We start from the raw sequence: 27,039 nt of genomic DNA, 5'->3' as shown, positions 1-27,039 counted from the left end.
CAATGTGGTCGTCACACAAAGCGCATTCGCAAATAAAATGCAGCCTCCTCACTCGACTATATGTTGATAAAAAAAATACATCTATCAATGGGTTTTATTTCATTGCATATTCATGTATTTATGTACTTATTTTAACTATGCATTTGGTAACATAAGATACATGTTGGTTGCAAATGTTTTATTCTGTGTGCCACACAGTCAGTGATGGCGTTAGCAAGTGTGGTGTGATTTGTCGAGCCTGGGTCTGCTGTTTGGCATCTCAGTGTACGAGTACGCGAGCGCGTGCGTGCGAGCATAGGAGTGAGAATGTGCGAGAGTGAGGGAGTGAGTGAGCGTGTGAGCATGCGAGTGAGTCAGCGAGGGAGTGAACCAAGCAGTTAGCCAGCGAGGGAGTGAGTGAGCGAGTGAGCATGTGAGTGAGCGAACGAGTTCGCGAGCAGGAGTGAGCAAGCGTGTGAGTGTACGAGTGAGCGAGCGTGGGAGTGTGCGAACAATTGAGTGAGAATGAGTGAATGAGTGTGCGGGTGAGTGTACGAGTGAGCGAGCGTGCGAGTGAGTGTACGAGTGAGCGAGCGTGTGAGTGTGCGAACAATTGAGTGAGAATGAGTGAACGAGCGTGCGGGTGAGTGTACAAGTGAGCGAGCGTGCGAGTGAGTGTACGAGTGAGCGGGCGTGCGAGTGAGCAAGTAAGCATGTGAGTGAGCATATGAGTAAGCGAGTGAGCGGGTGAGCGTGTGAGTGAGCGAGCGAGTGAGCATATGAGTAAGCGAGCGTGCGAGTGAGCGGGTGAGCGTGTGAATGAGCGAGCGAGCGGGTGAGCGTGCGAGCGAGCGTGTGAGCGGGTGAGCGTGCGAGCGAGCGTGTGAGTGAGCGAGCATGCAAGTGAGCGAGCGAGTGAGCGTGCGAGTGAGCAAGTGAGTGAGTGAGCGTGCGAGTGAGCTCACCGTCCACGGTACACCAGCTTGACGGGCTCCACAGCCAATGCAGTGGCGATGACGTCGTCGGCGCTGTGCCTCCGGCCTGCGACCATCATGAGGCCGTCCGTCTTGCCCACGGAAAACATCAGCCCGTTCTGGAAGCACACGCAGGCGTGGCACCGCCATCGTCATCATCGTTTAACTTTAACATTGCTCCCAATGTGTAATGAAGGCAATCGGAATTACCATTAGTATGCAGCATCAATATCCTAGAACAATCGTCAAGGTTTATAAAACAGTAAAAGTAGTAAAAAAATGTCTGTTATTTTACGAGGTTTATAAAGACACATTAGATATTGTGCAATGGGCACCCTGGGAAAACAGAATAATAATCTTTTGATTTAAAGCTTTCGTGACTGCAGGGATTCATATTATATTCTTGATTCTTTCGGTAAAGTCACGTAGAAGGGAAATAATAAAATAACACAAATTTTACAATAAAATTATCACGACGTTTCGATTGCAACACAAGCAATCATCATCAGATGTGAAAACAACAGCAAGAAAATTTTAAAAAAGTGGCGGTGCTAACGTTTAAAAAAAATGCCACTTTTTAAAAATTATCTTGCTGTGGTTTTCACACCTGATGATGATTGCTTGTGTTGCAATCGAAACGTCGTGAGAATGTAATTGTTCTATTTTTATTATTTTATTATTTCCCTTCTATGTGACTTTACTGAAAGAACCAAGAATAAGAAGAATAATCTGTTTACACTTTAGCGTCTTGGGATGCAGTTCAATTTAGACACTATAACCCAAATTGTTGCATATTTATAACTATTTCATAAACTCTTAACGAGGGGGACAAGGATACCAACATGTAATTAAAACATTTTATTTGTTGACTTAAAAACCTACTTTACATTCGAGGAAATGCGATGGAAATTCTCCAAAAGAATTACCCAGAGGTGGCACAATGGCTCTGAATTGAGCACGCCGACTCGACACCCGCTCCCCTGACGGAAGGCAACTGCCTGACACGCGCACTGCTGTAACACCGTATATGCGTCATTATTACAGACAATTGGCAAATTGAGACGTACAGGCCCGAGGAAGCCAAGCAGTCCAGTTCTGATGAAGGGATACTGGCTGACGGGAGACCCCGTGGCACTGATAGGAAACACCTGCACGCACAGACCAGCACAACACACAGACACACACGGCAGGACTCAGATTTCCCGACCAGCTCGTATTGAAGCTAGAAAAGCAAATCACTGCTGTAATTCGTTTCTGTACAAAACACGTGTGGGAGTGGTGATGGCGGCAATAGAAACTGGCTCCATTGTTCGAACACAGTATACAAATAAAGGTGATTGTGTGTATTTTTATATAAATAAGAGTGGTAGTGCGCTAGGAACCGAGTGACCTGAGTTCGATGCCCGCTCACAGCCAACACCAGCAACTGAACTGCTCATGGGCTTCCCTTCGGTCGACTTAGCCTTAAGTAAGTACCTGGTGCCGTGTGTAAACATCGCCACGAGGGAAACAAAGGCGGCCTGGCATGGTGCTGCTCAGCCACCCACTCGTGTGCCATATCAGCCTTCATAGGTGCTCGCTAGCCCCAAAAATTTATTCGGGCTATACGGGGGGGGGGATCTTTGCCTGTTAATTATGAGATCTTTTGTGCAAGATTTGATTAAATAATGTAACAGTTAACATGTCAGTATAAAATGTATGCACGTATATAATTGATCATGACATGGTAAACGAGCTACCACGGACAATAATATATCTAGATATTTTCAACAAACGCGGGACCTGTTGCTGTTGAAGCACTTTTTTTGATTGACATCACCGCGGTGCTGCTGTATTGAACCGCATGTGAGTGACTGCAGGTGACATCATTAGCGTGCTACAATGATACACACTTGACCATAGCAATCAAGCAGAATTTTTCATCAACATAGCATCAGACTCGTGTAGGACAGAAAGCTCACAGGACATGCTGCAAAGGTCCAAACCTACAAGAGCTGTTTGTTTGTAATGTTGCATAGTGCTTCAAGTCAAGCACTCGTGTGTTTTGCCAGCAAAAAGAAGACACCACACGTGTGATGAACACACAAGTGCAATCACAAGCCTTCACCATCCTCTCCATGGCTGACATGACTTTGCAGGCACGAGGCGGGTAGCATCACCTCGCCCCCACATCCCATCCCCGCTCTCGCGTCCCCGGGGAGCCGCGGAGAGTGAGACTGCCGCGTCAGGGATAGCGGGGGGCGGCAGGGACAGACCGACCTCAAAGATGCTCTTGGTGATGCCGGGCAGGCCGTAGTACGTGGAGGCTGTGGATCGGGAGCTCACGCAGATCTCTCCGATCTCGTCCGTCCGGCAAAGCTGGGGAGGCCCATCCGGCTTGACGACGCACATCAACGCTGTCGCCGCCAGGAGAGCACGCCACAGCATGTTGGCATTTGGGCATGGAGAACCTTCAAAGTGAGCTATTTTTTTATTTTACTAGGTAAGGCCCACTGAGCGACCTGGCCACAAACGATAGCCCAAAGAAGTGGCTTATGTTGGCATTTATAGCAGCGAAATACTCAAAAAGCATGTTTCTAAATGTGGAGGGAAAGACCCACGCGACCACAGGGCGAACATGGTCGAGATCGAACCCACGACCTCCTAAATACCAAATAAGGTAGGTAACATCTCACCACCACAGACACACAGCCTTCAATTGTTAACTTGCATTCAGGGAGCATGAAAATATAGCTGTGTGAGGAACACACTACATTCTGTATATTCACTACACATTTAACTTTAACGTGTAATTGATACACTGCACGACCACTCAATTTGGTCACACAAGTAGCGCAACGTTTTTAACAGAACACAATTCAATATACAGTAAAACCTTGGATTGCGAGCATAATTCGTTCCGGAAATGTGTTTGTAATCCAAAGCACTCGTATATCAAAGCACTCGTTTTCAGTTGTGATCACGTGACGCTCGGAAGACAAAGCGTATACACGTACTACTCGTATTGCAAGACCTCGCTCGTTTATCAAATTCATATTTATTTACATTTTTTGCTCATCTTGCAAAACACTCGCAGACCAAGTTACTCGCAATCCAAGGTTTTACTTTACTCTATATTCATCAAAGTGAATTGGTTCTTAATCCAACAGGATCAGAGTATGTTTTTTGTTTGCATTCTGACCACAAGCATTGTGATTAATGCAGACATGATTCGTTGCAAAAGGTTTCAGTTTGCTATTTACACATCTTAACACCTGTTTTGTTTGCCAGAAAAAAGGGGAAAAAACAATTATTATATTTTGGAACTTGCAAAGGAGGTCCCATGATATTTGATTTTTTATATTTTTTATTTTCATCATCACATCTAAGGGACAAGCAAGTGCAATTCCATGACAGCTATGGGACATTGGCGAATAAGAGCTTCATAGATCATCAGATTCCTCCAGTATAAACAAAGATTCTGACACAGAGATGGAGGCATCCACTCACCGCCCGGCATGACGTTGCCGGAGTCTTGCACCGTGAGCACGGAGAGCTTCTCCTCCGAGTCGGCCCGGATCACGCCGAAGCTCAGGCCGTGCATGGAGAGGACGCCTCGCCCCGTGGGCCGGCTGCCCTCTGCACCCGGCCTGCACAACCACACGCACGACAATGACGACGATGAGCAACGCCAAAGCCTCGGGGGTCACTCTGCCTGCTGATCTTAACCTATTAGCATTATTATCAGCTATGATGTATCCACCGACACCAATCACGGGAATCGGCCTCCCAAAGCCGTTGCTACCTTTCAGGGTCTTACAAAACCAAAATCCAACGAGGTCTGATGGGGGGGGGGGGGTAGTGGGTGGGTCTTCTGGATGGGCTCTGCGGAACGTTGCTGATGTTGACGAATACCAACATCGTCCAGTGGGTGGCAAAGTCGACGGTATAAAACAAAAAGCTTCCGCGCATAACGCAATTTTCATCGCTCGATCTCCGCGGTTGACATCGTCTTTGGCGTGTTCGCTTCTTGGGCTGCCACTCTGATTCACTGGCCATCAGCCTTTCCAGTAACATGCCCTGCCAAAGCTGACGTAACTTTCTTAGTTGAACAATGCAGGCTTTCGAGACCAATATTATCCATTATAGAGGTTTATCGGGTTAGATTAAGTAAATATATATGTGTTGTTAAACCCACTACCGCCAGACCCAGCCAATTAGTAAGGTTTGTCATGCAAACACAACAACACATTGGCATGTTTTGTAACTAATTGGCATGTTTTGTTTACGTGAGAAACCTTACTAATTGGCCGTCGGGTGGTGGCATGTTTAACGACATATTTATCTTTACGTGATCTAACCCAAAAAACCTCCATGGTTAGCTTTCTTAAATCACAAGTCAACATGATGTCAATGACCGGTTTACTAAAAGTGTGTATAATTTACACACGTAATACTGTATATTCAAAACAAATTCAAATCAAGCCAAAATAAGATTTTATTTCATGCTCGGATACGCAAGTTTAGTTCGTGTGAAAAGCGCAGGTGGAACTTGAGAAAACAGTAACGCGTGTGTTTACCTGCGAATAGCCACAGTGAGGCCCTCTGGAGAGCTGGCACAGGGACAGATAGCATCTGGCTTCAGTCCTCTGCTTTGGAAGGTGTTCAAGAAGGCATCGCAGGATGAGACAGACCCTGCAAAACAATAAAGAAGATCGCGTGCTGTTGCCAAAGTGAAAACACATTCTCATCACAAACCGCTGCAGCGGTTTAAGCTACGGGGCACGCGGGGCATGACGGATGCTTGCTCGCTCTGTTTGTAAAAAACTCAAATCCTCTCCGGGGTTAAGAGGAGCCATCCCTTGTCGGCCTCCGTGGATCAACCCCATTGGTTAGTTAGGAGCGGAGCAAGCGTGCATGTCGATTCCCCAAACAGCTGCAAGCCCGCGATCGGCAGTCTCAGCACAGCGAAGAGTCAAGCACATTTGACTGAGGAGGAGCGTGGTCCCACAGGATTAAGCATGGCAGGGCCTTTGAGGTGCGTGGGCCCAGCTGGCTCATGGCACTCGCCGCCAGTAACAAAACACATCGACCCGCTCGCAGCATTCGGGAACCCCCCACCCCCACCACCAAGCAGCAAATTCGTATACCCTTCTAACCAGCCTTGGAATTGTAACGCAAAAATTAATGGATTTGATTGAAAAAAAAATTCAAGGCTGATTATGAATATTCCAGCTTACATGAATTTCACGAAGGATTATTGCATTTTGGATTTTAAAGTATGGCCTGGGAGATCAAGGCCATCTGCAGCACCAGGTCATCAGCAGTGACAATTTCAGCAACAACAAGAAAAATATTAACTCATCTGCGCCCCATCATGCACACGAGACAATCAATCAAAAGTGGCGATGCTCTGAAGCTCCTCCAGATGGCCAACATTTGCAAAACAAGAGGCCGCTCTTCCACTCTCCCACCACGCAGCCTGGTGACCTCATGTGTGGGTTTTGTGTTCAGCAGCATTATCAGGAGGAATCACAGTCCCCGGGTCTTCAAAGTTTAAATGTCTCACTCCTCAAATAAACATGGGATGGTACTCATGGCTACCGCCAGCCATGAGCCGGTCGTAGAAATGTCACATTCTCATGGCAGGGACCAGTCATTCCATAGTTAAACCCACTGCTCTAAATTGAAAACGTATTTCTTTCGAATCGTTTTTTTGTGAGCTTAGTTTGTTGTCCTTTCTCAGCACCTCTGATTAGCATGGTTTGCTATGTACGGTGCGAAAGAAGTTCAACATACATAATACACTGTTGAATCTTAGAACACATAAAATGCTTTTACAATAACAATGGGAATGTTTAATGATTAAAGCCCAACAATTAGTCACGTATCAAAATATGTAAATGAAACAGGGAAACTACAGTTACTTCTATTAATCTCACTAAGCCATTATCATATCACTGCAAAAGATCTGCTAAATTGTTTAAAAGATAAAGGCCCCATTTGTAATTGTCAGATGTATTAGGTAAGGTTGGCATGGCATGAAAGCAAAGCTTAGATCCCCTCATTACTCACACCTATACTTACTATTAAACGTATTAGTATTAAATGTATTCTTACATTTTTTCATCATGCATTGGCTATTCATTAACACAATAACAAATAATGTAATTTGCAGGGCAAAAATGCAAAAGCACGTAAAATGATTTAACATAATATATTGACAAGAGCACGCAACAGAACCAAGATAATATGTGCAGTATTTCCAGCACATCTCATAAAACAACACTAACACGATGTGTATTGCTTCTGAAGGCAAATCAGAGGAAATGGAACTTGACTCTGATGCTCGGTGAACTAATCACGTTCATAGAGACAAAGCAAAGCACTCGCTCGTGTCTGTAATCAGACCACCCCATTTACAGACTGTCCTCGGGCGGTCACAGATTTTAATTCTCACACAATAGCTACTTAGAATTCAGAGAACGCCCGCTGGAGAGAGGCATAGTATGGTGCTGCAATCCAGCAAAGTGTCAGGGAAACTGGTCCCAATTCCTACGACATGAAAATTTCGCTCGTTTAAGAAAACACTAGAAGATCGTTACTCGTGCAGTGTAAAATGAGCTTAAGCACCAGCGTTAAAAACATATTTAAAAATATTAATCTTCAACTGTACCCTTCAAAGGACAATCATTTTTAGAAGGATAGCTGCTCATGTGCTAGGTTTGGGCAAAATACAACAGTTTCTCCTCGATGGAATGTCTTACACGAAAATAAAAACATTGATAATATTGCAGTTGCCTGTTTCGAGAGGGCAGACTGCTTTGGGTGGAAGGCGTTTGACGTTATTCACAATACAAACAAGCACACCAGGCCGCACTGGGTTGTGCACCCTGCTTCAATATGCTCATGCCACAGAGTGCCAAGCCGGTTGATGTCTGTGCAACCCGTGGGGTGTATTGGCAGCCTGTGCTCACACTACGTTTTTGCAACCCCATTTGTCTGCAAATCACGTGATGCAAAGTGAAGCGATCGCACCTAAAATGTGTCCCAGCATCGCGGTGCAGCCAGTTTTTAATCCACAATTCACACACAATTGCATGACTGTGCAAGAATGCTACTTTCCATTTTCTATACAATTGTCAAATAATAAAAAAACGAATTCCTTTTGTTTTTAACTCAGATCAGAAATATTTCCTTTGTTGCACGGCCATCAGGAGCAACACCAAGCACTGCACTGAAAATGAAAAGAGTGTGACGGCATCTGTGAGGCTAATAACTTACAAACCTTTGTCAATCCACTGCTGGACAAAGGCCACTCCATGCTGCGTCGGTCACAAGGTGTTTGGCTTGATCAAACTGATTGCAGTATGCCGGACACTCCCACGATAATAACAACAACAAAAAAAGCTCTCTCTGACAACTCTGTCGGCAGGCATCAGGAGGTTTTACTGCATTGCTGTTGGCGCAGTGCTGGGCTGGTGGGTGGGTGGATTGAGGTGGGGGGGTGCACGCGAAATGGTCAGGCTGCCACGACATCTGCCGGAAACACTCACAGGGGTTGGCCCCGTCGGACACAACGAGCATGCGCAGGGAGCTCAGGTTGACCTCGCGGTGCTCGCGGTGCGACATCATGGCCCAGTGCATGTCCCGCGACTTGACGGTGGCCACGCCGGCTGTGGGGAGGGCGCAGCACGGCCGAAGCACAGCACAGCAACAAACGGCAATGCACAGATGAGACGCCGCATCACAGAGGCCGCACTGCTTAGGTTTTATGTGCCGCTAAGAATCTCAAATCTGTTGATTCTGTTCTACTGCTCGTTATGATTCAACAAAGGCCACACTTTGTTCTGTGGGAGACACGGAGCTTTTTGCAGCCAGGCTCCGCGATTGTGGATTTCCCTTCCGCCTTGGTGCATGAGAGAATCTGAGTATGTTACACTTTTTTAATCGTGTCTTAAAACTCACCTGTTTTTACAATAGGCTTTCTCCATAACTTAGGCTTCATGTAAAGCCCTTTGAGGCCTTGTGCGAACTGCGTTATAAGATACCGAGTTAAAAAAATATTATGATTACTCCATTGGGCGTGCAATTGCGGTAAGTGAATATACATTTGAAGGGGTTTTTTTTTTACAAAATGCACACAATTTGAGATACTGTAGTAATGACACGCATTTGATATGATAAACTGTTACGTAGACTAACCCAAAAACAAACAAATGATTTCCGTTCACCATTGAAAATGCAAGACTAAATAGTTTTGATAGCAGTGGTTTACACAACACCGTGTTTAAATAGCGGCATCCGCTGTAAGCAACATATTTCTTACGTAATGCATGTGAGGATTGCCATTATCACACTAAAAGTTAAATAATCGGTTGCTTCACAGAAATGTGCCTTTTACCCTCAAGCCAAACAATATTAACCCCCTCCTCCTTCCACAAGAAGTAAAAACAAGAAAATGTTGTAATATTCATATAAAAGTAAGCATTTTTTTCCCCTTCGCAGCAAAAAAAACAATCCATATTTAAAAGAGTACAGCGTGAACCGGCGAATGCCAAGCAACAATGCATCGTATGCACTGACAGGCAAATTTGTCTGCAAAGTGAATGATGGTGCCCTGCATCCACCCCTTTCGCTGGCGCAGTTGCGCTCCCTTTCCACAGCGGTCACCTGCAGGCACAGAGGCCCACGGCGGAGAATGGCGGCTGCCAGCCACTGCGCTGCAAACAGCAAGTGAGCGTACGGGCATGAACGGGAGCGCTAGTCAGCTGTTGTGCGAGGCCTTCGGGCGTAGCTTGACAGATGCGGTGAATCGCTGCTCAAAGGCTGCAGAAAAATTTGGCTGAAAATGTCCCTAGAGCGGCAGTTAGTGGAGAGCCCATGTCACCACACAAACACTCGTGGGATGATAAATCAATACAATCCACATGGGATACTGGAATGTAAATGAAAGCATCATGTCAGAAGACAGACGGCGATTGTAAGAGTCTTTTTGATAGATCACTTGATTACAAAACCTAAAAAACCAGTAACATTTAATGAAGAATGATTGCAGCAACACACAGTTTGAGCCAAGTTGATTCAATAAAATTGACATTACGATGCGAAAGAAGTAACTTTTTATCGTGCCCTGTTGTTAATTTACTTTGTGTCCATCTGCACAAAATAACATCCAGAAAAATGATAACAGTAGATTTGTAAATTTACCAAATGGTGTCAAAGGTATTTTTGACAAAGATGCTAATTGTTTGAAATTGCCATTAATTAGAAAACGCCCTCTAATGATCTTACGATTGTGAGTAAAGCGCTGTTATAGATTTTTAAGCGGAGTGGACTTCACATAAAACAACTCATCTAATTATTATTACTACTAATATGATCACAGTGTTTCATGGTGAGTGTGCCACGATGGGAGTGGTAGCGACGGAAAGGTGTGCACCGAAATCCGTACCTTTAAACTGGCACACCTTCTGGATCCAGGAGAGAGGATTCGCCTTCATGAGGGCGTACGGCACGCACACCACGTGCACCATGTTCATCACGCTCTGCACACACACACACACGATGCATGCACGAGTTTTGGCCCACCCTCCCCTACCACCTCCGCCGATCGCACTCACCCACAAGGGGGGGGGGGGGAAACTTCTCTCTGACTTCATTAGTGGCAGTCAAATGTACACCCAAGGCAAGCTCTCAACACACAGAGAACATCAAGGGCCAAAATTTGGCAAATTGGAATATTACCCTAAATAATTCATCTGGAAAGAAAAGCTCCTGCCCCAGTACGGGGCTGGCAATCTGTAAAGATGAAAAGTGACATCATTGCAGGGCTATCCAACAAAGATATAGATTTAAATGTGCTATGGGAACAACCCTTTGATTTTTTTAAAGATTAACATTAGACTGAGTAGTTCCAATCTTGGCTTGAGTTGACAGAACATTTAGCCAGAAATAATAAGCTAACATCTGTGAAAATACATTAAATAAATAAAAATGTAGTTCATTGATAATATAGTATATTAAATAACGTATCTATATATATACACAATTTTACTTTTACACGTGCAACATTTATGTACAGAACTTAGTACAATGCATTGGGTGCAAAGTCTGTGCCAAAGTGCCAAACCAACCTCTGGAATTTAGTGCCATGGGGAACCCTGATTTAGAATGTGACGTTTGGATGCCGAGTGCTAAGAGGGCATCAAAACACAACGGGGTTGGGGTTGGCACAATGTGGCATGTGTGTGGGATGTAGCTGCATAGGTCTGTGATGGTTGTGCTGAACAGCTCTTCGAAGTGTTTCATAATGTTATGGCAGCTTCTTTTGGAACTAAATTTAGCTTGTGAAAAATCTCCGACACGCGGTCGTAAAACCAGAACACCACATCAAAGTGTGCGGGGGGCGTTTGTGGCCGCAGACGTCAGGGGTGTGAATCTCATAACGTGTGAACATCATACCTGTATGTTAACTACACACAAGCCAAGTACCCATGGAGTTTGCCAGTTTGTAGGACTGTCGGATGGCAATCAACTGTTGTTTTCAGTACGGAGCCAGTGGTGGAAAACGCCAATTTCTGTGGCAAGGGAGCGTTTATCCGTACGACAACCACTGTTGACTCCTTACAAAGTGATGTCCGTTTAATCGACCGTAGAGGAATTTGAAATCACATTCGGAAGGTTGTAATTGCAAATTCCTTTGGGGGGTTGATAAAAAATGAATACCACTTTGTGTTGTACCCATTCTCCCACACATCACTTCACCCCAGCTGTATAGGTGGTGTGGTAGAGCAGCGGTTCGCGCACAGCGCAATGAACCAAACAACCTGAGTTTGATTCATGGTTACGACTAACATTAGGGGTATGTTATATCTGGGTCGGTCTTATAGAACCACCAGCCTTCACCAGCCCGCATGAACCAGCATAGGGAAGTATGGTCAAACAACAACTGACAAGGTGTGGGGAGGCCTTCATCCAGTCGTAGATTCACAGAGGTGTAAATGATGAGTAACTAATTTACTCACGGTTAGGACTCCATGCCATAGTCCTACGTCCCTTTTGAAATCCACGACGTTAATGAGGATGTCACCTGCACCAGGTCAGGAAAAATCGTGAAACAATAATAATGCAGCATTCCACATTTAAAATATGTTTAAACACAACTTACATGACAAGGATCAATGTAATAGTGTATAGTTTGTTCTATAAGCAACATTCAAAAATGCAACCTCCACAACAAGCTTAGCTTTAAAGTTTTGCCGAACAACAAAGGACGGACAACCTCGATATGTGTCTAAAATATAAAAGATATTTGTATTTTGGTTGCATCTTTGTCGTTCAGTGCACACACTATCAATATTGGCCCAGAGCTTGTACAGATAAAGAGAGTTGACTGTTTCTATGGGACAATTTTTGCCAGTATAAAGGTGGTGAAAAAAAGAATACGCTTTAGCCTATCCGGCAAGAATACAGGTGTCAGGATGTTCAATCACAAAATCGACACCCATCACAAGGGATCAAGTCTGCAACAAACAAAACATGCTTGTGGTAAACCATGCAAACAAAAAAATGCTTTGATAATGTATGCATTGTCCTTGGACCTGGTACAGGCCAAACTGTTTCAAGGACAATGCATACATTATTATCGAAGCATGTTGTGTGGTTAATGCATTAAGCACTTTAAAAATAAATCTAAAAACTTACTTTTAAAAATGTTCTTTTAAATAAGATTCTCTTAACGTGTTATTTGTTATTATGCCTAGAAATTTGTTACGTGACTTTATTTTGCCTACAATTTCACTTTCATTGTTTGTGACTGTATAACATTATGTACTGCATTTTTTTGCACGACTAGTGCTATAGAAACAAAGTTTGATTGATTTGATACCATGTGAGAGTTGAATGTGCTGCGCACATATACGCGCGATTGAAGCCCTACAACAAAGTGAACAGCAAAACAAAGGTGCAGAGTCCAGATAATCGAGGCCATTGGCTTCGATCTGTGGGGGGGGCGAGTGGGGGAGGGGACTGGGGAGAGTACGGGGGGGGGACGGGGGGGGTTGAGGGGATGGGAGGGTGGGGGGGACTGGGGGGTGCTTGCGATGCTCACCCTCCGTGTACCCGCACACTTGTGTGAGCGTCTGGCAGTGCGTGAGCATGGAGGCGCGTGACACGGCAACGCCCACCACCGTGCCCTCACGGCTCGTCTTGTACTGCACGGATAGACAAAGATCCCCCCCCCCGTATAGCCTTAACAGACTGTTGGGGCAAAGTGCTGTTAGGGAGCACCTATGAAGCACGGCTCGGCACACGAGAGGGGTGGGGTGACCAACACCACGCCCTTCATCTCCCGCGTGGTGATGTATACACACTGCACCAGGTACTCATTTGAGGCTGAGTCGACCTAGGGGAGGCCCAGGACTCGTTCAGATAATCGTCACTGGTGTTGGCCGTGAGCTGGAATCGAACTTGGGTCGCCGGATTCGTAGCGCAGCACAGCGATAACTGCTACACCGCGCAGGCACGCCGAGCACAGCAATCAGTTGCGCCACGCCGTTGCCATTGGGCCCTTGGACACACAATGAAATCGGACCTAGTCTGGTCAATCTCACCCCTCTTCATAGCTCAGACACACCTGGGCCTCACTAGGCCGTGGGCCATTGTGCAGCTGCACCAACCTGCTCACTCGATGACTAAGCCTCTGAAAGCTATACTGCTATGTATGGAATAAGATGTGCTAATAAGCCCTGTATAATGCTCAAAGCATCTAGAATTGTTCATCCTCATGAAATGATTAATCTTAAAAAAATACTTTTTTAACAACTATCCAGATTACCACCCGGTTTTGCGATGAGACAAGGGTGGGCGAGATGAGCGACCTCACTGCACACCGGCAGCCACGCATCGACGCGGAGGGCTTACGCTGTACACGCTTCGTCGAACTGGATAAATAACCCAAAGCTGCAAGAATGGCCAAACTGCAGCAGCAGAGCTACACGAGTCACATCTCATGGCTTAATTGGTACTAAGCTCCGTTAATTGCACCCAAATAGAGTATTATATGGCACTCTGTGTGCTGTATCCCAGCAAGATGAAGCCTTAATCCAAACAATGTAGGAAAAATCACACCAGTCTCTTCACAGCCATGACTGTGTGATGCTTAATTTCTGGATTGTTAAAAAAACGATTGGGGCAAAAATCATTAAGTTGGCAATATTTTTGACAAAATAAGATAAACTTCAATTGAGAAACCAACTACCAAAGTTTCTCAGGCAAAAGACAAAAGCAGCAAAGACATCTTGAACATGACAGTGTGAGATTACTGCAGGTCACCACATTTAAGTGGCTTGGCATAGAAATTATAATTAGCAACAAAGGGACCATTTACATCCCGACGATTCTCTCTGTGCGGGTAAGGTCCTTCAGCAGACTAAAGTGAATAAGGGGAGACATTAAGGTCACTGTGGGAACAGAACGCTTGTCTATGAAGAACAAGGCACTGTACTCAGCGTGGCACATTGATGAGAGAGTGGCAAACTGGGCAGCTTTGAGCCGGAACGTTTCGCGGGACACATCGAGGCACTGCAGCCTCTCGTGTTTGGATTTAACGACAGCCATTGTGTCGATGGGCATGACGTGTCCCACAAAATCTACGATTGTCCACGATTAACAGGAAACAAAGATCATCTGAAAATGTACATTTCCAACATCTTCAACTTTGCATTCCTACAAGGCAAATATAGGCAATGTTACTTCTTCTTCATCCGTATGGCTGATGTAGATGCAGAGCAAAAACTACAATTTCATATTCAGGTTGTCAAGTCAAATAATCATGTCAGGAGTAGCAATGTTACTGAACAGAGACAACACATTATGTAGTGAGGGTGTTTAAAGTATACAGCAGAAGTATATGCCATTTACTCCATGCACTCCATTAGAAGGGTTCACAGGCACAAATTAAACAGTGAACCGCGAATGAAAACCGAACCGCAGAAGAATCACCTCGATGTACGCCGCATCACTGTTGCTCTCGCGGGGATTGGCGGGCCAGTCTTTGGGAGGCTTGGAGAGGTTCTTAGAGTCGGTCACAAACCACGTGAGACGGGGCCAGCCTGTGGACCACACGGAAGCGCCGAAACCAGAGACATCAACCAACACGAACCTTCGGTGGCTTCACTCGACTGAGAGTGAGGTTGACCGTCTTTCACAACCGCACTCACGTCGCAAACAAGGTGCCGAAGCAGAACGAGATGTAAGTTTCCATGGGATGTTGGGGTGGGGGGGGGAAATATATCCCACAATGCGTTGCAAGCCACCAAACTGGTACTCTTCTAATGTATTAGCAGTTACACAATGTTATACCTGGATACTGTTTCAGTCATAAAGTGGAAATCCTCCTGTCCTCAAATGTACATCGTGATGGTGGTGTTATCTCCATTCGCAGTCCTATCCCAAGTGGTGTAAATTCCATGATACTACAAACTGCCGAGCCAAATTGCGCTGGCGCGGAATTTAATTTATCATTTTACATTGACGTACGTGTCTGCAATATTTTTCAACATCTCACGTGACAGTCAGTTTTTTGCTCCGATTTCTATTCGCTTCATCGCTGTGCTCAACTTTACTTGTTTTGCCGTTGTCATTTCGGTGACCCAAGTCGCGCTCACGCAAATGAGACTCTTTTACCCTGGTCCCTTTGAGTTATCTACCTGGTTCGACAGACCACACTTGCCGTTGCAACAGGGCTACGAGACTCGCCTTTAAACGTGATGGTCTCCCCCGTGGGGGCCTTCGGCAGCCCCTTGAGGCACACGTCGCTCGTCAACGCCACGGAGATTCCACAGCTGCCCAGCAGGAAGCCGATCTGCTGGCTGCCTGCGTCCTGCACACACACACACACACGCGCGCGCCACAGGGCAGTTCAACGCTTGGCAGGGCACTCGGATGAGGTCACACGCTTGAGCAGCTTACCAAATTAATTCGCTGCTAATTCTATCTGGCTGCCAGTCAAGTGTTTGAAAATATAATAATAGAGATTATTAAGTAATACGCTCTCCCCAATGGCAGTGGTTAAATTGTGGAATCAAGTTTCCAGGCCTGGCAAAACCGCTTTTAGTAACGGTTTATCAGGAATCAATTCATACTTTAAGAATAGTGCACTTTGTTTAATCCAGGAAGGCCTCACTGAAGCCTAGTTGTAGCATTAAGAATCGTTTTTCAGGAGGGTCCTGCATTCAGGCATTCGGCCAATTCCATTGTGAAAGGATATGGAAGTAACCGGGAGAAAACCCACACATACAAGGGGGCAATACTCAGAGTTCCACACGGATATATTTATGAATCCATTGTCTCCTCGCGACCTCACAGCCAAAGCCTTAAATATCTGGAATTCCTACGCAGTCTTCTAACCAATTATGAACCGAGTTCAAATCCTGTTGAGCTTGCAAGATCTGACACGATTGAGGGTAGGGTAACTTAAAAATAGATAATATAGTTCCATATCTACTCAAGACAACAGTTCAATAAAATGGTATGCTTAACAAAACTTGCTTTGTAGCAAAATATGAATTTCTTACCAAAACTTTACTGGCCATACGCAAAAAATGCAATCCAAAAATATACAAAAACTGTTTTCCCCCCAAAATTACGAACTACAATGCAAACACGTGCAGCATAAAAGCTGTGAACAGTCCCAGAGTCTTGTAAATAGCTTTGTCTGTCTTATACTTACTGGATAACGGCCATGGTAGGGCATTTACAACACGACTGGGCAAAAATATACAGATGTCAAAGTTCCTGCCTGGTGGAATGCAGTGCATGAATAATGGGCCTCTGTGTCTGACGGCTGCTACTTTGTGATTAACGTTTCTCAGTGAAATTAGAGAAAGGCGGTCGTCATTGAGTATGAAAAGACTTTAAGCAATGCTTTGTATTATCTGCTGTCACATTTCCAAGCAACTCAAGTTTCTAGGTCACGTCCAAGGGAATGTGGCTCTGACTGCAGATGCGCTAGGTAACCATGAACGCACCGTACTGCTTTTTCTTCAGTTTGTTGTTCTTCCCCCGCACCTCTGATGAGCACGGGAATCCATGATTTGCAATGGTCGGCTACATACGGTGCAAAAGAAGTTCAACATACATACGTACACACACATACCTTGCTCGTCAAAGGCACCTCGATGGGCACGGGGATGAGGCCTCCTATCAAGCAGCCGTAGAAGGCAACGACAAAGGCGGCCGGATCGCTGTTGGGGTAGACCAGCGCAACCTGAACGAGAACACAACGGCGCTCTCCGTCAGCATCCGCACGATGCCCGCAAGGCCTCTCTTCACGTGGCAGACGATAAAAAAAAACATAAGAGTTTTAATATTGAGCATGACAGAACGTCGGCCGGAATCACATCGCGCAGTGTCCGTGTGGGCGAGTAGATGGGGGCCACCGCTGGGTCATATGACCCACACGCCGCCCCCACAAAGTGGATTTTATTGCAAAGTATTCAGATGTGGCGCTTGTTATCCGTGACTTTTTTTTTCTCTTTTATGGTAACCCTAGGCACACAGAAACCATATATCTCCCAGTTAGATTATTTAATAGATTCTCATGTTTTTGTATTCTGCTCTCTCTCTTCTCTTCAGCTGCCTATCGCGAATGATGACGACTGCGGAGAAAGCTCCCCACGCCTTGCAAGGTCACTGTTTAATTGTTACTGCTAGAGATGCCGTTGATTTAACGTGGAACCAGACTGTATCCTGACAATGCTACATTCGTCCAGACTCTGCCTGGAAAATGATTTTTTTTTTCTCTCATATATGTATGTTGAACTTCTTTCGCACCGTACGTAGCCAATCGTGCTAATCGAAGATGCGGAAGTAGAGATGAAAGACCCCCAAGTGAAAGGTGATATTTTTCTGCATATTAGGTCAGGCTATATGAAAGTTGTAAAGATGAAGGAAAGACATTTCAAAGCTAAGCTGTGCAAGGAAAACAAATCGATGAAATACAAAATTCTGCACTGCAGGCGAGATAGCTTCGTGTAGTGCGGATGGCAGCAATTGGCCAAGAGTGGGGACAGCAAATCAGAGAAGGGATGATGGAATGGAGTTCATGAGAGCAATGGCCATGAAAGTAATGGGAGACCAAAAAGAAGTGGGTAGCAGATTGATGACGGTGAGAGTGGTGGCTGTGGATTAACGAGCGTGGAATCATCGGGTGGACAGATATACGATTGCAGCAACCCAATCGCAAATATGAATGCAGAATTCCAATATGAGACGGACTTGTGCTTGACGTAGCAGCAGAAGCTATCCCCTGACATGAAGAACGATTTTTGCACAGTGTGTAACTAATGCACGAAAGTGATCTCATCAGCAAAGGCACAGACCCTTTCACACGGAGGAGGCAGCAGCAGCAGCATACTCACCCTGTTGCCGGGCCGAAGGAGAGGCTCTTGCTTGGTCCCCAGCTTGTTCAGCAGTGTGTATGCCAGCTTCAGACTCTGCTTCCACAGTTTGCCTGCACAAAGAAAAAGATCCCCCGTGTAGCATTAACAGACTGTTTGGGCAAGTGCTGTTAGCCAGCACCTATGAAGGCCGGCACGGCACGCGACGAAGTGGGTGGCCACCACCACTGTCTCCCAAGTGGCGATGTTTACGCGTTGCTTCAGGTACTAATTTCAGGCCGAGTCATCCTAGGGGAGGCCCAGCACCGGTTCAGATAATTGTCACTGGTGTTGGTGGCCATGAGGGGGAATGGAACCCGGGTCAACGGGTTCGTAGCGCTGCACGCTAACCGCTGCGCCACCACTCACCACCGCCCACACACACAAAACATTCTCACAGGCACTGCTGTGGCAGGAAGTGCAACAAATCTGCCCTGCTACAAGTTCTTAAACTTTCTTAGGCATTTGAAATTGGCATTTCGACATTGTGATGCCAGCCAATACCAAACTAGAATATAAAAAGTAAAATTAAATACCGCAGGAGTTATAGTCACTTGCCAACATTTTATCAGTCTTAATCGTAAAAAAAATGCCAACTTTATTTTAAAATAATGGGCCCAGAGTAAACTGGAAACATAAAATGAGTGCAATAATAATAATCATAAAGACGAATTGTGCATATGTGACTAATTACTGGTAAGCTGAGATGACAATGCAGCAAACTATGCCTCAAATCTATCTTTGTCCAACTCAAGATCAGCGTTACAATGCCTGCGCTGACCAGCCCTGTGGTTGCAAGTTTACTGGCCGCGGCCTGCACTCTGACGTTGTGTCTCACAAGTGGATAGAAATAGCCGGAGCCACTCTGGCCTCACGTGAGCTCCGTGCAGCTGCCAAACAAGGGGGGCCCATTTGTGCAACACGGCGGCTCACCGAGCGATCACTCTGCCATCTCGTGCAAAAGCAATGGAGCTGCGGAGGTCAATGCTTTGAGCACCGCTCCGCCAGGTCACGACACGGCAAAGACAGACGTTTAATTTCACAAATGTTCTTCGGAAACGTGCCTTTCTAGCGTCAAGACGGGCTTATCACCCGCACTGTCGTAGTAGAAGCGCATTTACACGAGCTTGAATTTCCAGTGGTCTGCAAGCCCTGAGCACCTCTCCCATTTCAACATATCAGGGCCGGACTCCAATATCCCTCGAGTGCCTGGCGGTAGCATGACCTAAATGTTGATGTCATCCAGGATTGAAACAAGTTCCCAAGTTTGTCAGCCAGTGTGTGTGCTGCTATTCCTGTGAGTTCCGTCACTGGCGGAGAGCCTGCAAACACGCGAAGTGGAGGCAGTCTGTGCTCTCGGTGGTAACAGCTGAGAGGGCTTTTGTGGGTAAACACGATTGACCCTTGGCTCCACCACCGTAAACACGTTCAGACACTGCGCCACACAGTCTTGTCTACAATAAAGGGCAGCTCATTGTTTGGCCAGAGGTTCAAATTATAATGTTTAACCATATCTTCTGAAACGTGTATATCTGTCCAACAAAGAGTCAGCTGAATGGCAAAGTTGGTGTTTCACGAATAAATGTGGCAGTAATTTTAATGTATTTACTTATTTGACTTATTAAAATAGCTAAAAAGATTTAAAAGCATTCCTGGAAAAAAAAAAGTGAAAAGTGATGTTAATTTAATTCAACTATTTTAGACAACGGTATTCATTCATTGAAATATCATTAAGTTACAATAATAAAACTCTCGCATTAATTCAAGGACATCTGTCTTGTTACAATGTTGCATGCTATTTCGTGTCAAGTTTATTACCAAAATGTTGCCCAATACAACCCAGAACAAGCAAGTCTCATCTGTACATACCATGGCCTACCGCACATTTTAAGACAACATTAACGATACGCAGCATGCGTGTGATTCGTGGCATTACCACGCTTTGTATGAGCAAACACCATGGTAGAGTGGCCCGTGGAGTTTATCTGCACTCATGCATTTTACACTTTGGTGGAGTCACTTGCATGAAGGTAAAATACAAACACGCGTGTCTTTGCACGGGGTTAAGATTTGCACTCCTCAGTTCCCTGGCAAGCTGTGAATTTGACACAAATCTCAAAGGAATCAGAGGTCAAAGGTGGAGGTTAGACCGTGGGGGTAAGCGGGCCAGGAGACATGGCCGAGGGCCCCGTACCGTAGGTGAGCGAGCACTGGGGCCGGCCAGTCGTGTCCAGGGCGGTAAGGCACAGCGCCTTGGCCGACTGCGTGGCCCAGCGCTGCAGGGCGGCCTCCAGCGAGGGAGGCCAATTGGTCACCACTCCCAGCGGCTCCCCCTTGACGGGTGTTGTCTGCGCGCCCTCTGGCTTGGGCTGGTTGGGGTCGGGTTGTGGCACTGCTCATCGCGCGGCATGCGGGATTGCACACAGAAGCACCGCGTCATCTCTCGCAGCAAGGTCAGAGACTCGGCGTGCCACTGAATATGGGCAGCGTCATAACGTGCCAGCTGCACGGCTGGTAGCACGGGTGTCCGAGTGGTCATCACGTTGCCCACTCGGCCACCTTGTCTAGGGTTGAGAGTTGAATTCATGCAGGTCGTCAAAGATTTATTTCAAGTAATTCGAAACAGTGTGCTGTAAAGTGGACGTTAAAGACCATTTCACAATAATTTGCTAGAAGAGGTCACCGTGTTCAAATTGCAGAGTTGAAAATTACCCGCTTTGTTTGCAAGAGATTTGATTGACAACACAACATACATTATAAAGGCGCAAGGGCATCAGGGGCTGAACCATGCTGGAATTGTACAAGCTCCCCTTGTGAATGGTCCCTATAGTTTGAAGTTAAGAAACAGCTGACCGTGACATTTCTTCTCAGGCAGACAAGTGCACTGCTCATTGTTTCATTGTTGTATCAAATCGATACCGACATGTAGGGCAATGCTACCCAACGAGGCCAGCGAGAGGGCACACAGCAGCAGCAGCCCATGCACAGATCTCACTTCCCTTTTACTCTTCCATCTCCAATGCCGCTTAGACAAAATAATTTGTGGTGCGGGAACAGCACCAAATCAGGTTCAAGGTAAGTATTTATTGAAAGAATGGCAAACCAAAAATAAAAAAACGCTTAATCTGCACACACACTAAACCAGACAAACAAGGCTTACTTTTGCAGGCTGGAATTTAGTCTTGTTTGGGTATTATATGCATAAGCAGCACTTAAATGAGCAATGTTTTTTTTTGTAATAACTATACCATATTGTTAAGTTGTGTTTCCTGTAGCCTGTACTGTTAATAGTGAACTGCTCATGCAGATGAGCTATCAAGTCACACTTCCCGTAACTACTCCTGAATCACACGTGTTCAACAACAATGCAATGGGCACTGAAATATACGGAGGTTACTTGCTTTGAACAACAGCTGTCGTCTCATACAATCAAGGCACAGAAGCCCCAATACTAAGCGGTGTGTAACTGAGAGGCGATGCTACAAACATGCTATTTTAAAATATATATGAAAAACGAATGCCTCAAAAATAAATAAAGATGCAGGTGTTTTTCAGGGTAATTAATGGTCGTTAAAGCCATCTGTGCAAGTTTAAATATATGTTAACATCCATTTCTGTTAATTCTCCATGACTAGTCACTCTCCGTAAATGCTTTAATTACGGTGCATCTTTAAGAGTTACACAATGAACTAAGTGTGCTAATGGCAACCGCGCGGGCCGTACTGGCAAGTACGTGAAATCGGCGCTAATGATCAACACACCTGCACACACGGCACTCTTGTGGCAACCAAATGCCCAATTTATGTCGAGGTTTGTTTGTTTTAATCGCCAACCATAAGACCCAGCCTCCATAGCATTCTTATAAACATTGTTTTAAATACAAGTTGTGTTAAACTATATCTACATGAACCGTGGAAGAGTTGTGGGTACTGCACTGGCCATGCAAATAAAACATGGTGAAGGGCCAGCCCAGAGCCACCCCAGCGCCACGATTGATTCCTGGATGCATGATCCAGTGAATTCCAGGCAGAACACACAAAAGGAACACTCCCATTTTTTTTTATAAAAAGGAGCAAAGCTCTAATTACCCTTGATTTTGACATCACTGCAATGGGGCACGTACTCATGGGGCAAAGTAAAATGAGGGAAAATGTAGGCATCAGCACTGAACATGAAGAGCCCCAAGACTGCTTTAGCTGAATATTATTCGATCTTATTGTCAATTTCACGGCTGATTCTGTCTTGTTATGCTGCAACAAGGTGCACCGCACGGAGCAGTCACAGCGCAGCGTTCAGCTAAAAATCACGGAACGGCACCGCAAGTGGTGACAGTTGGTAAGCCGCAACCCCGAGTGGTACCTTCCAAGAGCTCATCAAAGTCGTCGACAAAGAACTCCTTGAGTGGCGGCCGCTTGGGCCTCTTGAGGGTGTTGAGAAGCTGCTGGATTTTGGAGGAGACTCGGCTGTTGACTGGCATCCCTGGACCAGAGAACACAAAGATTCAACACCGACAACATGAAAAAAAATCTACACTCCTAAATCACATGAAGGGGGGGGGACCAAACCAATACAACCATTGGAGCCTCCAAGCAAATATATGAAAGTACAAATGTTTCATCGATAACATGTGCCAAACTGTAACATTCCGCAATGCTTTAAAAGTCAAAGTACACCACATTCAAATTGTTGTCAAGAGGCAGTTCTGAGTCAGTGTTGGAAATTCCAGGGTTCAGATTATACCAAAGGACAACCAAGCATTCATTTTATACCAAGCACTGCTCTCCCAGGCGATGAACATCTTACTAACGCCACAGGAATGAGGACCACATTCAGACTTGGCCAGGGTGAGAACTCACGTTCACATAGATGGGAGCTCTGCCACTCAAATATCTGTTTTAATATTCCAGCCACTTCCTCAACATTGCTAAACTAAGTTTAGAGTTCCAAGTTCCATGATTTTATCTGATAAATAAAATATATATATGGGCATTCATCCACATTTCATTCCTTAAATTATGTTGTTGTAAAAATAAATTACTTCATATGAAAATATTTAAGTTTGTAACTATGTCATGCGAAATGAGAATGAGAAGACAAATGCATAAAATGGAAACGTCTGTGTGCAATTGTAAATCAATTGTTCTCTTCAATAGAAACTAACTTTTCATATCATAAATTATAAAACCTGCGTTTCAATGAACTCTACCTCTGATTAGCACGGTTGGCTGCGTAAGGTGCAAAAGAAGTTCAACTTATATACATTCAACATACATATTTACATGAAATGCAAGATATAAAACTGGAGCAACATATTGAATATCATCAAGAATTCAAGGACATACCATGTGGTACCAAGAATGGTCTCCAGTGTAAAATATAAGAATAATTTGCAGAAGCAACAGCTGAATGCACATTGCACTTTCACTTAAGATCCACAAGCCATTCCATTTAAAGATGTCACACTGAACATTTTACTCAGTACACTTAACAAACGACTTGATTTATTTAATATGTTTGGGACCACACCTTTAAAATGTGTATTTTGCGGATAAAGTCTAAGGTTTTCTAAAACAACACAAATTAAACACTATCACATGGCATGACGCCGGCGAGATGTTAACTACCTCGTCTGGTATGGAGGAGGTGGTGGGTTTGATCCTGACCCTGACGGCTGTATATTTGGAGTTTGGTTGTTCTCTCCCCCTGTGGTTATGTGGATTTTTCTCCGGGTCTTACAGTTTTTACATGCACGTCAAGAAGCATGCGTTTCGAATATTTGGCTGCAATACATTTCCACATGATAAGCCACTTCGTTGAGTTAGCTTCAGAAAAATAGCTATATCATCTGTGGGCCTTACCTGGTAAAATAAGAATAGTAAGAGTTTAGTTTAAATATTATGGCTAGGACGTAAACAGGATTTATTTACAAACGTTTTGCGAAGTTTCTACACAAATCTTCACCTCTGTCAGTCCCTGGCCATTATCACTCTTGCCCTGTGAATCCTCACAATTACAAAACCAATGCCCATGCCAGGCTAAAAGTGGCTAAATAAAGCTGGCGGTGAACTGTGTTGGTAAAATAATTACATCTTTTACTTGGGCCAAACATGGGAAAAACGTTGCTTTGTTATGTGACCGCCCAAACTTCTGAAGGTCACTCATCTCATTCAACCACTTGGGAAGTTTTAGTTTATAAACTACACGGCAATTCATTACGTGATATAACACTGGTTATAATCAATGCACCATTCCCCTCCCCTGACATTGGCAGGTGGTTGTGCCGGGCGCCACCACGTACCATTGCCGGTGTCCATCATCTCCGAATGCGCGACCCTGGAGTAGCCCCGCACTGGGGGAGGGTGCGCCTCCGAGGTGTGGGTCGTCACATCGGGGGGCGCGGAGCGGCCGTCTGTACAGAGAACCGTCGACGCATTAGCTGCACGCGTGGGGTCGCCACCTCGACGCGTGGCTGCACAGGCAGCAAGGTGGGGCAGAGACGAGCACGCGTGAGCTGACGTTTAATCGTCATCCACCAGCGTTCCTCTGGGAGGTGGGCAGGGTAGGGTCTTAAGAGATGTGACTGCTCTTTTTAGGCTCTAAAGACGGTAGCTATGGTTGCACATGTAATAATGTGTGCGAGTATGTCTGATGTGTCTAAGAGAACAGTCATGGCCTTTATGAGACCAGAGAACGGTTGTAAGGCTGCCACGCAAACCCATGTGGAATGCGAGCCACTGGCGCCCGCGTGCTCCTTGTCGGATGTACACAGCGCACTGATTCAAGCCACTTTGTTGGTATTGTCTGAGCCACCCCAATGGCAAGAACAGATTAAGTAGGTGACAGGAGGTCGTGGGTTCGAACCCAACCATGTCGTCTGTATATTTGGAATTTGCATGTTGTCCCCGTGGTTGTGTGGATTTTTCTCCGGATCCACCATTTATTTGCCTCCACATTAAGAAACATGCGTTTTTAAGTATTTAGCTGCTAGAAATGTCCACGTGATCAGCCACTTTGTTGGGCTATAATTTATGGCCAGGACACTTCTGAAAAACAGCCAAAGTGGGCCTTACCTGGTAAAATAAAAAAGTAGTTTAGTTGTATAGAACGAACGGCAGGGAACCACTTATTATGAGCAACCACAATAAACAAGCAATGAACTAAGAAAGGAGCAGGTGACATGCATCTGTTCGAGGCACGCCACAGCGAGCGTGCCGCGCTGGCGAACTCACCGAGGTGTGTGTGGGCCATGACGTCGGCCAGGGCGCCAGGCCCACCGCGGCGTTCCCGCTCGCCGTGGCTGGGCCCAGGCGTGGCCGTGGAGGTGTGGGTCGGGGCAGGCCCCGCCTGGGAGGTGGCGCGTGGCCCCGTGCTGTGGGACGAGGCGGAGGAGGCGGAGGAGGACGTGGTGGAGGTGCCCTGCTGAGGGAGTAGACGCAGCCGGGTCAGCACTCCACACACGGAGGGACGTCCAACATGGTATTATATCATTGAGACTGGCCGAAGAACTTTAGCTGTGTATTCGCTCATTCATTTGGAAATACAGTAATACACCAGTTTATGTCGGGGATGCGTTCTTGAGAGGTGTGATGAATATCGGAACGACGTAAATCAAAGCAATTTATAGGGTACGTGGAGGCCGAGGCGACGGATACGACAAAAGATGGGTGTTGCAAGCCACGTAAGTGTGGGGGTTGAGGCGACACAAATCAGGTCAAGGTGTTAATAAAGTGACGACGTATTTGCAAAACGCCGTAAAAGGGAGAGACGTAAATCGGGGTATTACTGTATTATTCGGCAAGTATTGCTTTTCAAATAATTTCCACGTGAATAAATTGAGGATATTATTAACCGGCTGTAGCCACAAATATTTCACATTGTGTTAAGCGGTCCATTTTTATTCAGTTAAAAACTCCTACATTCAAAACAAAGCAGTTGGTATTTCCACACTCATTGGACGTTGTTTATCTCCAATTACGACCTTGGAGCTTTGTAAAAAAAATCTACATTTCTTTGAGAAGAATTCCAATCTCTTCATAGGATTACCAGTTGCAACCTTCTGATGTTGAGTCAAGTTATCCGACAGTAGCACCACTCGGTTATATTAAAATTCTAATGAGCTTGCATTGTAATTGTAAATACCATTTTTTTTGTCAACTCCATAGAAAGCTGCCACATGAAATCAGTCCATGTGTTCACGGTGCATCCATTCATCATTTTGTGCACTTAGTGTTTCCCGAGCGAACACGACAGTTTCATGCCGCATGCCAAATCTATAACCAGGCTTGAGTTTCACTATGCTGCAGACGCGGAATGATTTACCACTGGTTTTATGTAATGATCTGAATCTCCAAAGCGTACAGGCAGACAGACACTACTAGAATGTTAACTGGGTAGAAGCTAAAAGAGTAACATGCAGAATGATTTTCGTTGAATAATGAACTCTGAATAAATATTTTAGCAACAATCACAACAGCAGCCTTCAATGGGAAAGGGCAGATGGCTCACTCATTATACCAGGGGGTCGGCAACCTACGGCTCTGGAGCCACACGCGGCTCTTTAAGGACCGCTTAGTGACATCAATCACATGCTTTGCGGGACCATGAAATTTAAAGTTTATTACCAAATTCCAAAAAAAATGTCTCTCATTGTGATTTTGGTTTTGGTA

At 45.4% G+C, this 27,039-nt stretch overlaps 1 protein-coding gene across 9 annotated transcripts in view; it reads right to left on the bottom strand.

Annotated features, from left to right (window-relative positions):
* The window catches only part of LOC144943983 (disco-interacting protein 2 homolog C-like), a 132,559-nt gene that overhangs the window by 28,377 nt on the left and 77,143 nt on the right, over positions 1–27,039 (bottom strand). For 3 of the 9 annotated variants that reach the window (XM_078871932.1, XM_078871956.1, XM_078871975.1), the window contains 17 exons: positions 25,603–25,792; positions 24,672–24,782; positions 22,733–22,852; positions 20,568–20,768; positions 18,356–18,447; positions 17,092–17,202; positions 15,693–15,816; positions 14,937–15,046; positions 13,045–13,147; positions 11,960–12,024; positions 10,387–10,480; positions 8,489–8,608; positions 5,513–5,627; positions 4,443–4,582; positions 3,213–3,349; positions 2,021–2,101; positions 945–1,072 (listed from right to left, as the gene is read on the bottom strand). In XM_078871932.1, coding sequence (XP_078728058.1) covers positions 945–1,072; positions 2,021–2,101; positions 3,213–3,349; positions 4,443–4,582; positions 5,513–5,627; positions 8,489–8,608; positions 10,387–10,480; positions 11,960–12,024; positions 13,045–13,147; positions 14,937–15,046; positions 15,693–15,816; positions 17,092–17,202; positions 18,356–18,447; positions 20,568–20,768; positions 22,733–22,852; positions 24,672–24,782; positions 25,603–25,792 — 2,042 coding nt within the window. The remainder of the gene's footprint in view (positions 1–944; positions 1,073–2,020; positions 2,102–3,212; positions 3,350–4,442; positions 4,583–5,512; positions 5,628–8,488; positions 8,609–10,386; positions 10,481–11,959; positions 12,025–13,044; positions 13,148–14,936; positions 15,047–15,692; positions 15,817–17,091; positions 17,203–18,355; positions 18,448–20,567; positions 20,769–22,732; positions 22,853–24,671; positions 24,783–25,602; positions 25,793–27,039) is intronic. The other 6 variants (XM_078871948.1, XM_078871965.1, XM_078871939.1 and 3 more) reach the window with 3 other exon arrangements.

The sequence above is a fragment of the Lampetra fluviatilis genome, chromosome 2 (assembly GCF_964198595.1).
Source record: "Lampetra fluviatilis chromosome 2, kcLamFluv1.1, whole genome shotgun sequence".
In the NCBI taxonomy this organism is placed as follows: domain Eukaryota; kingdom Metazoa; phylum Chordata; class Hyperoartia; order Petromyzontiformes; family Petromyzontidae; genus Lampetra; species Lampetra fluviatilis.
The sequence above is the reverse complement of the archived record's forward strand: the minus strand, read 5'-3'. Positions and strand labels throughout refer to the sequence as shown.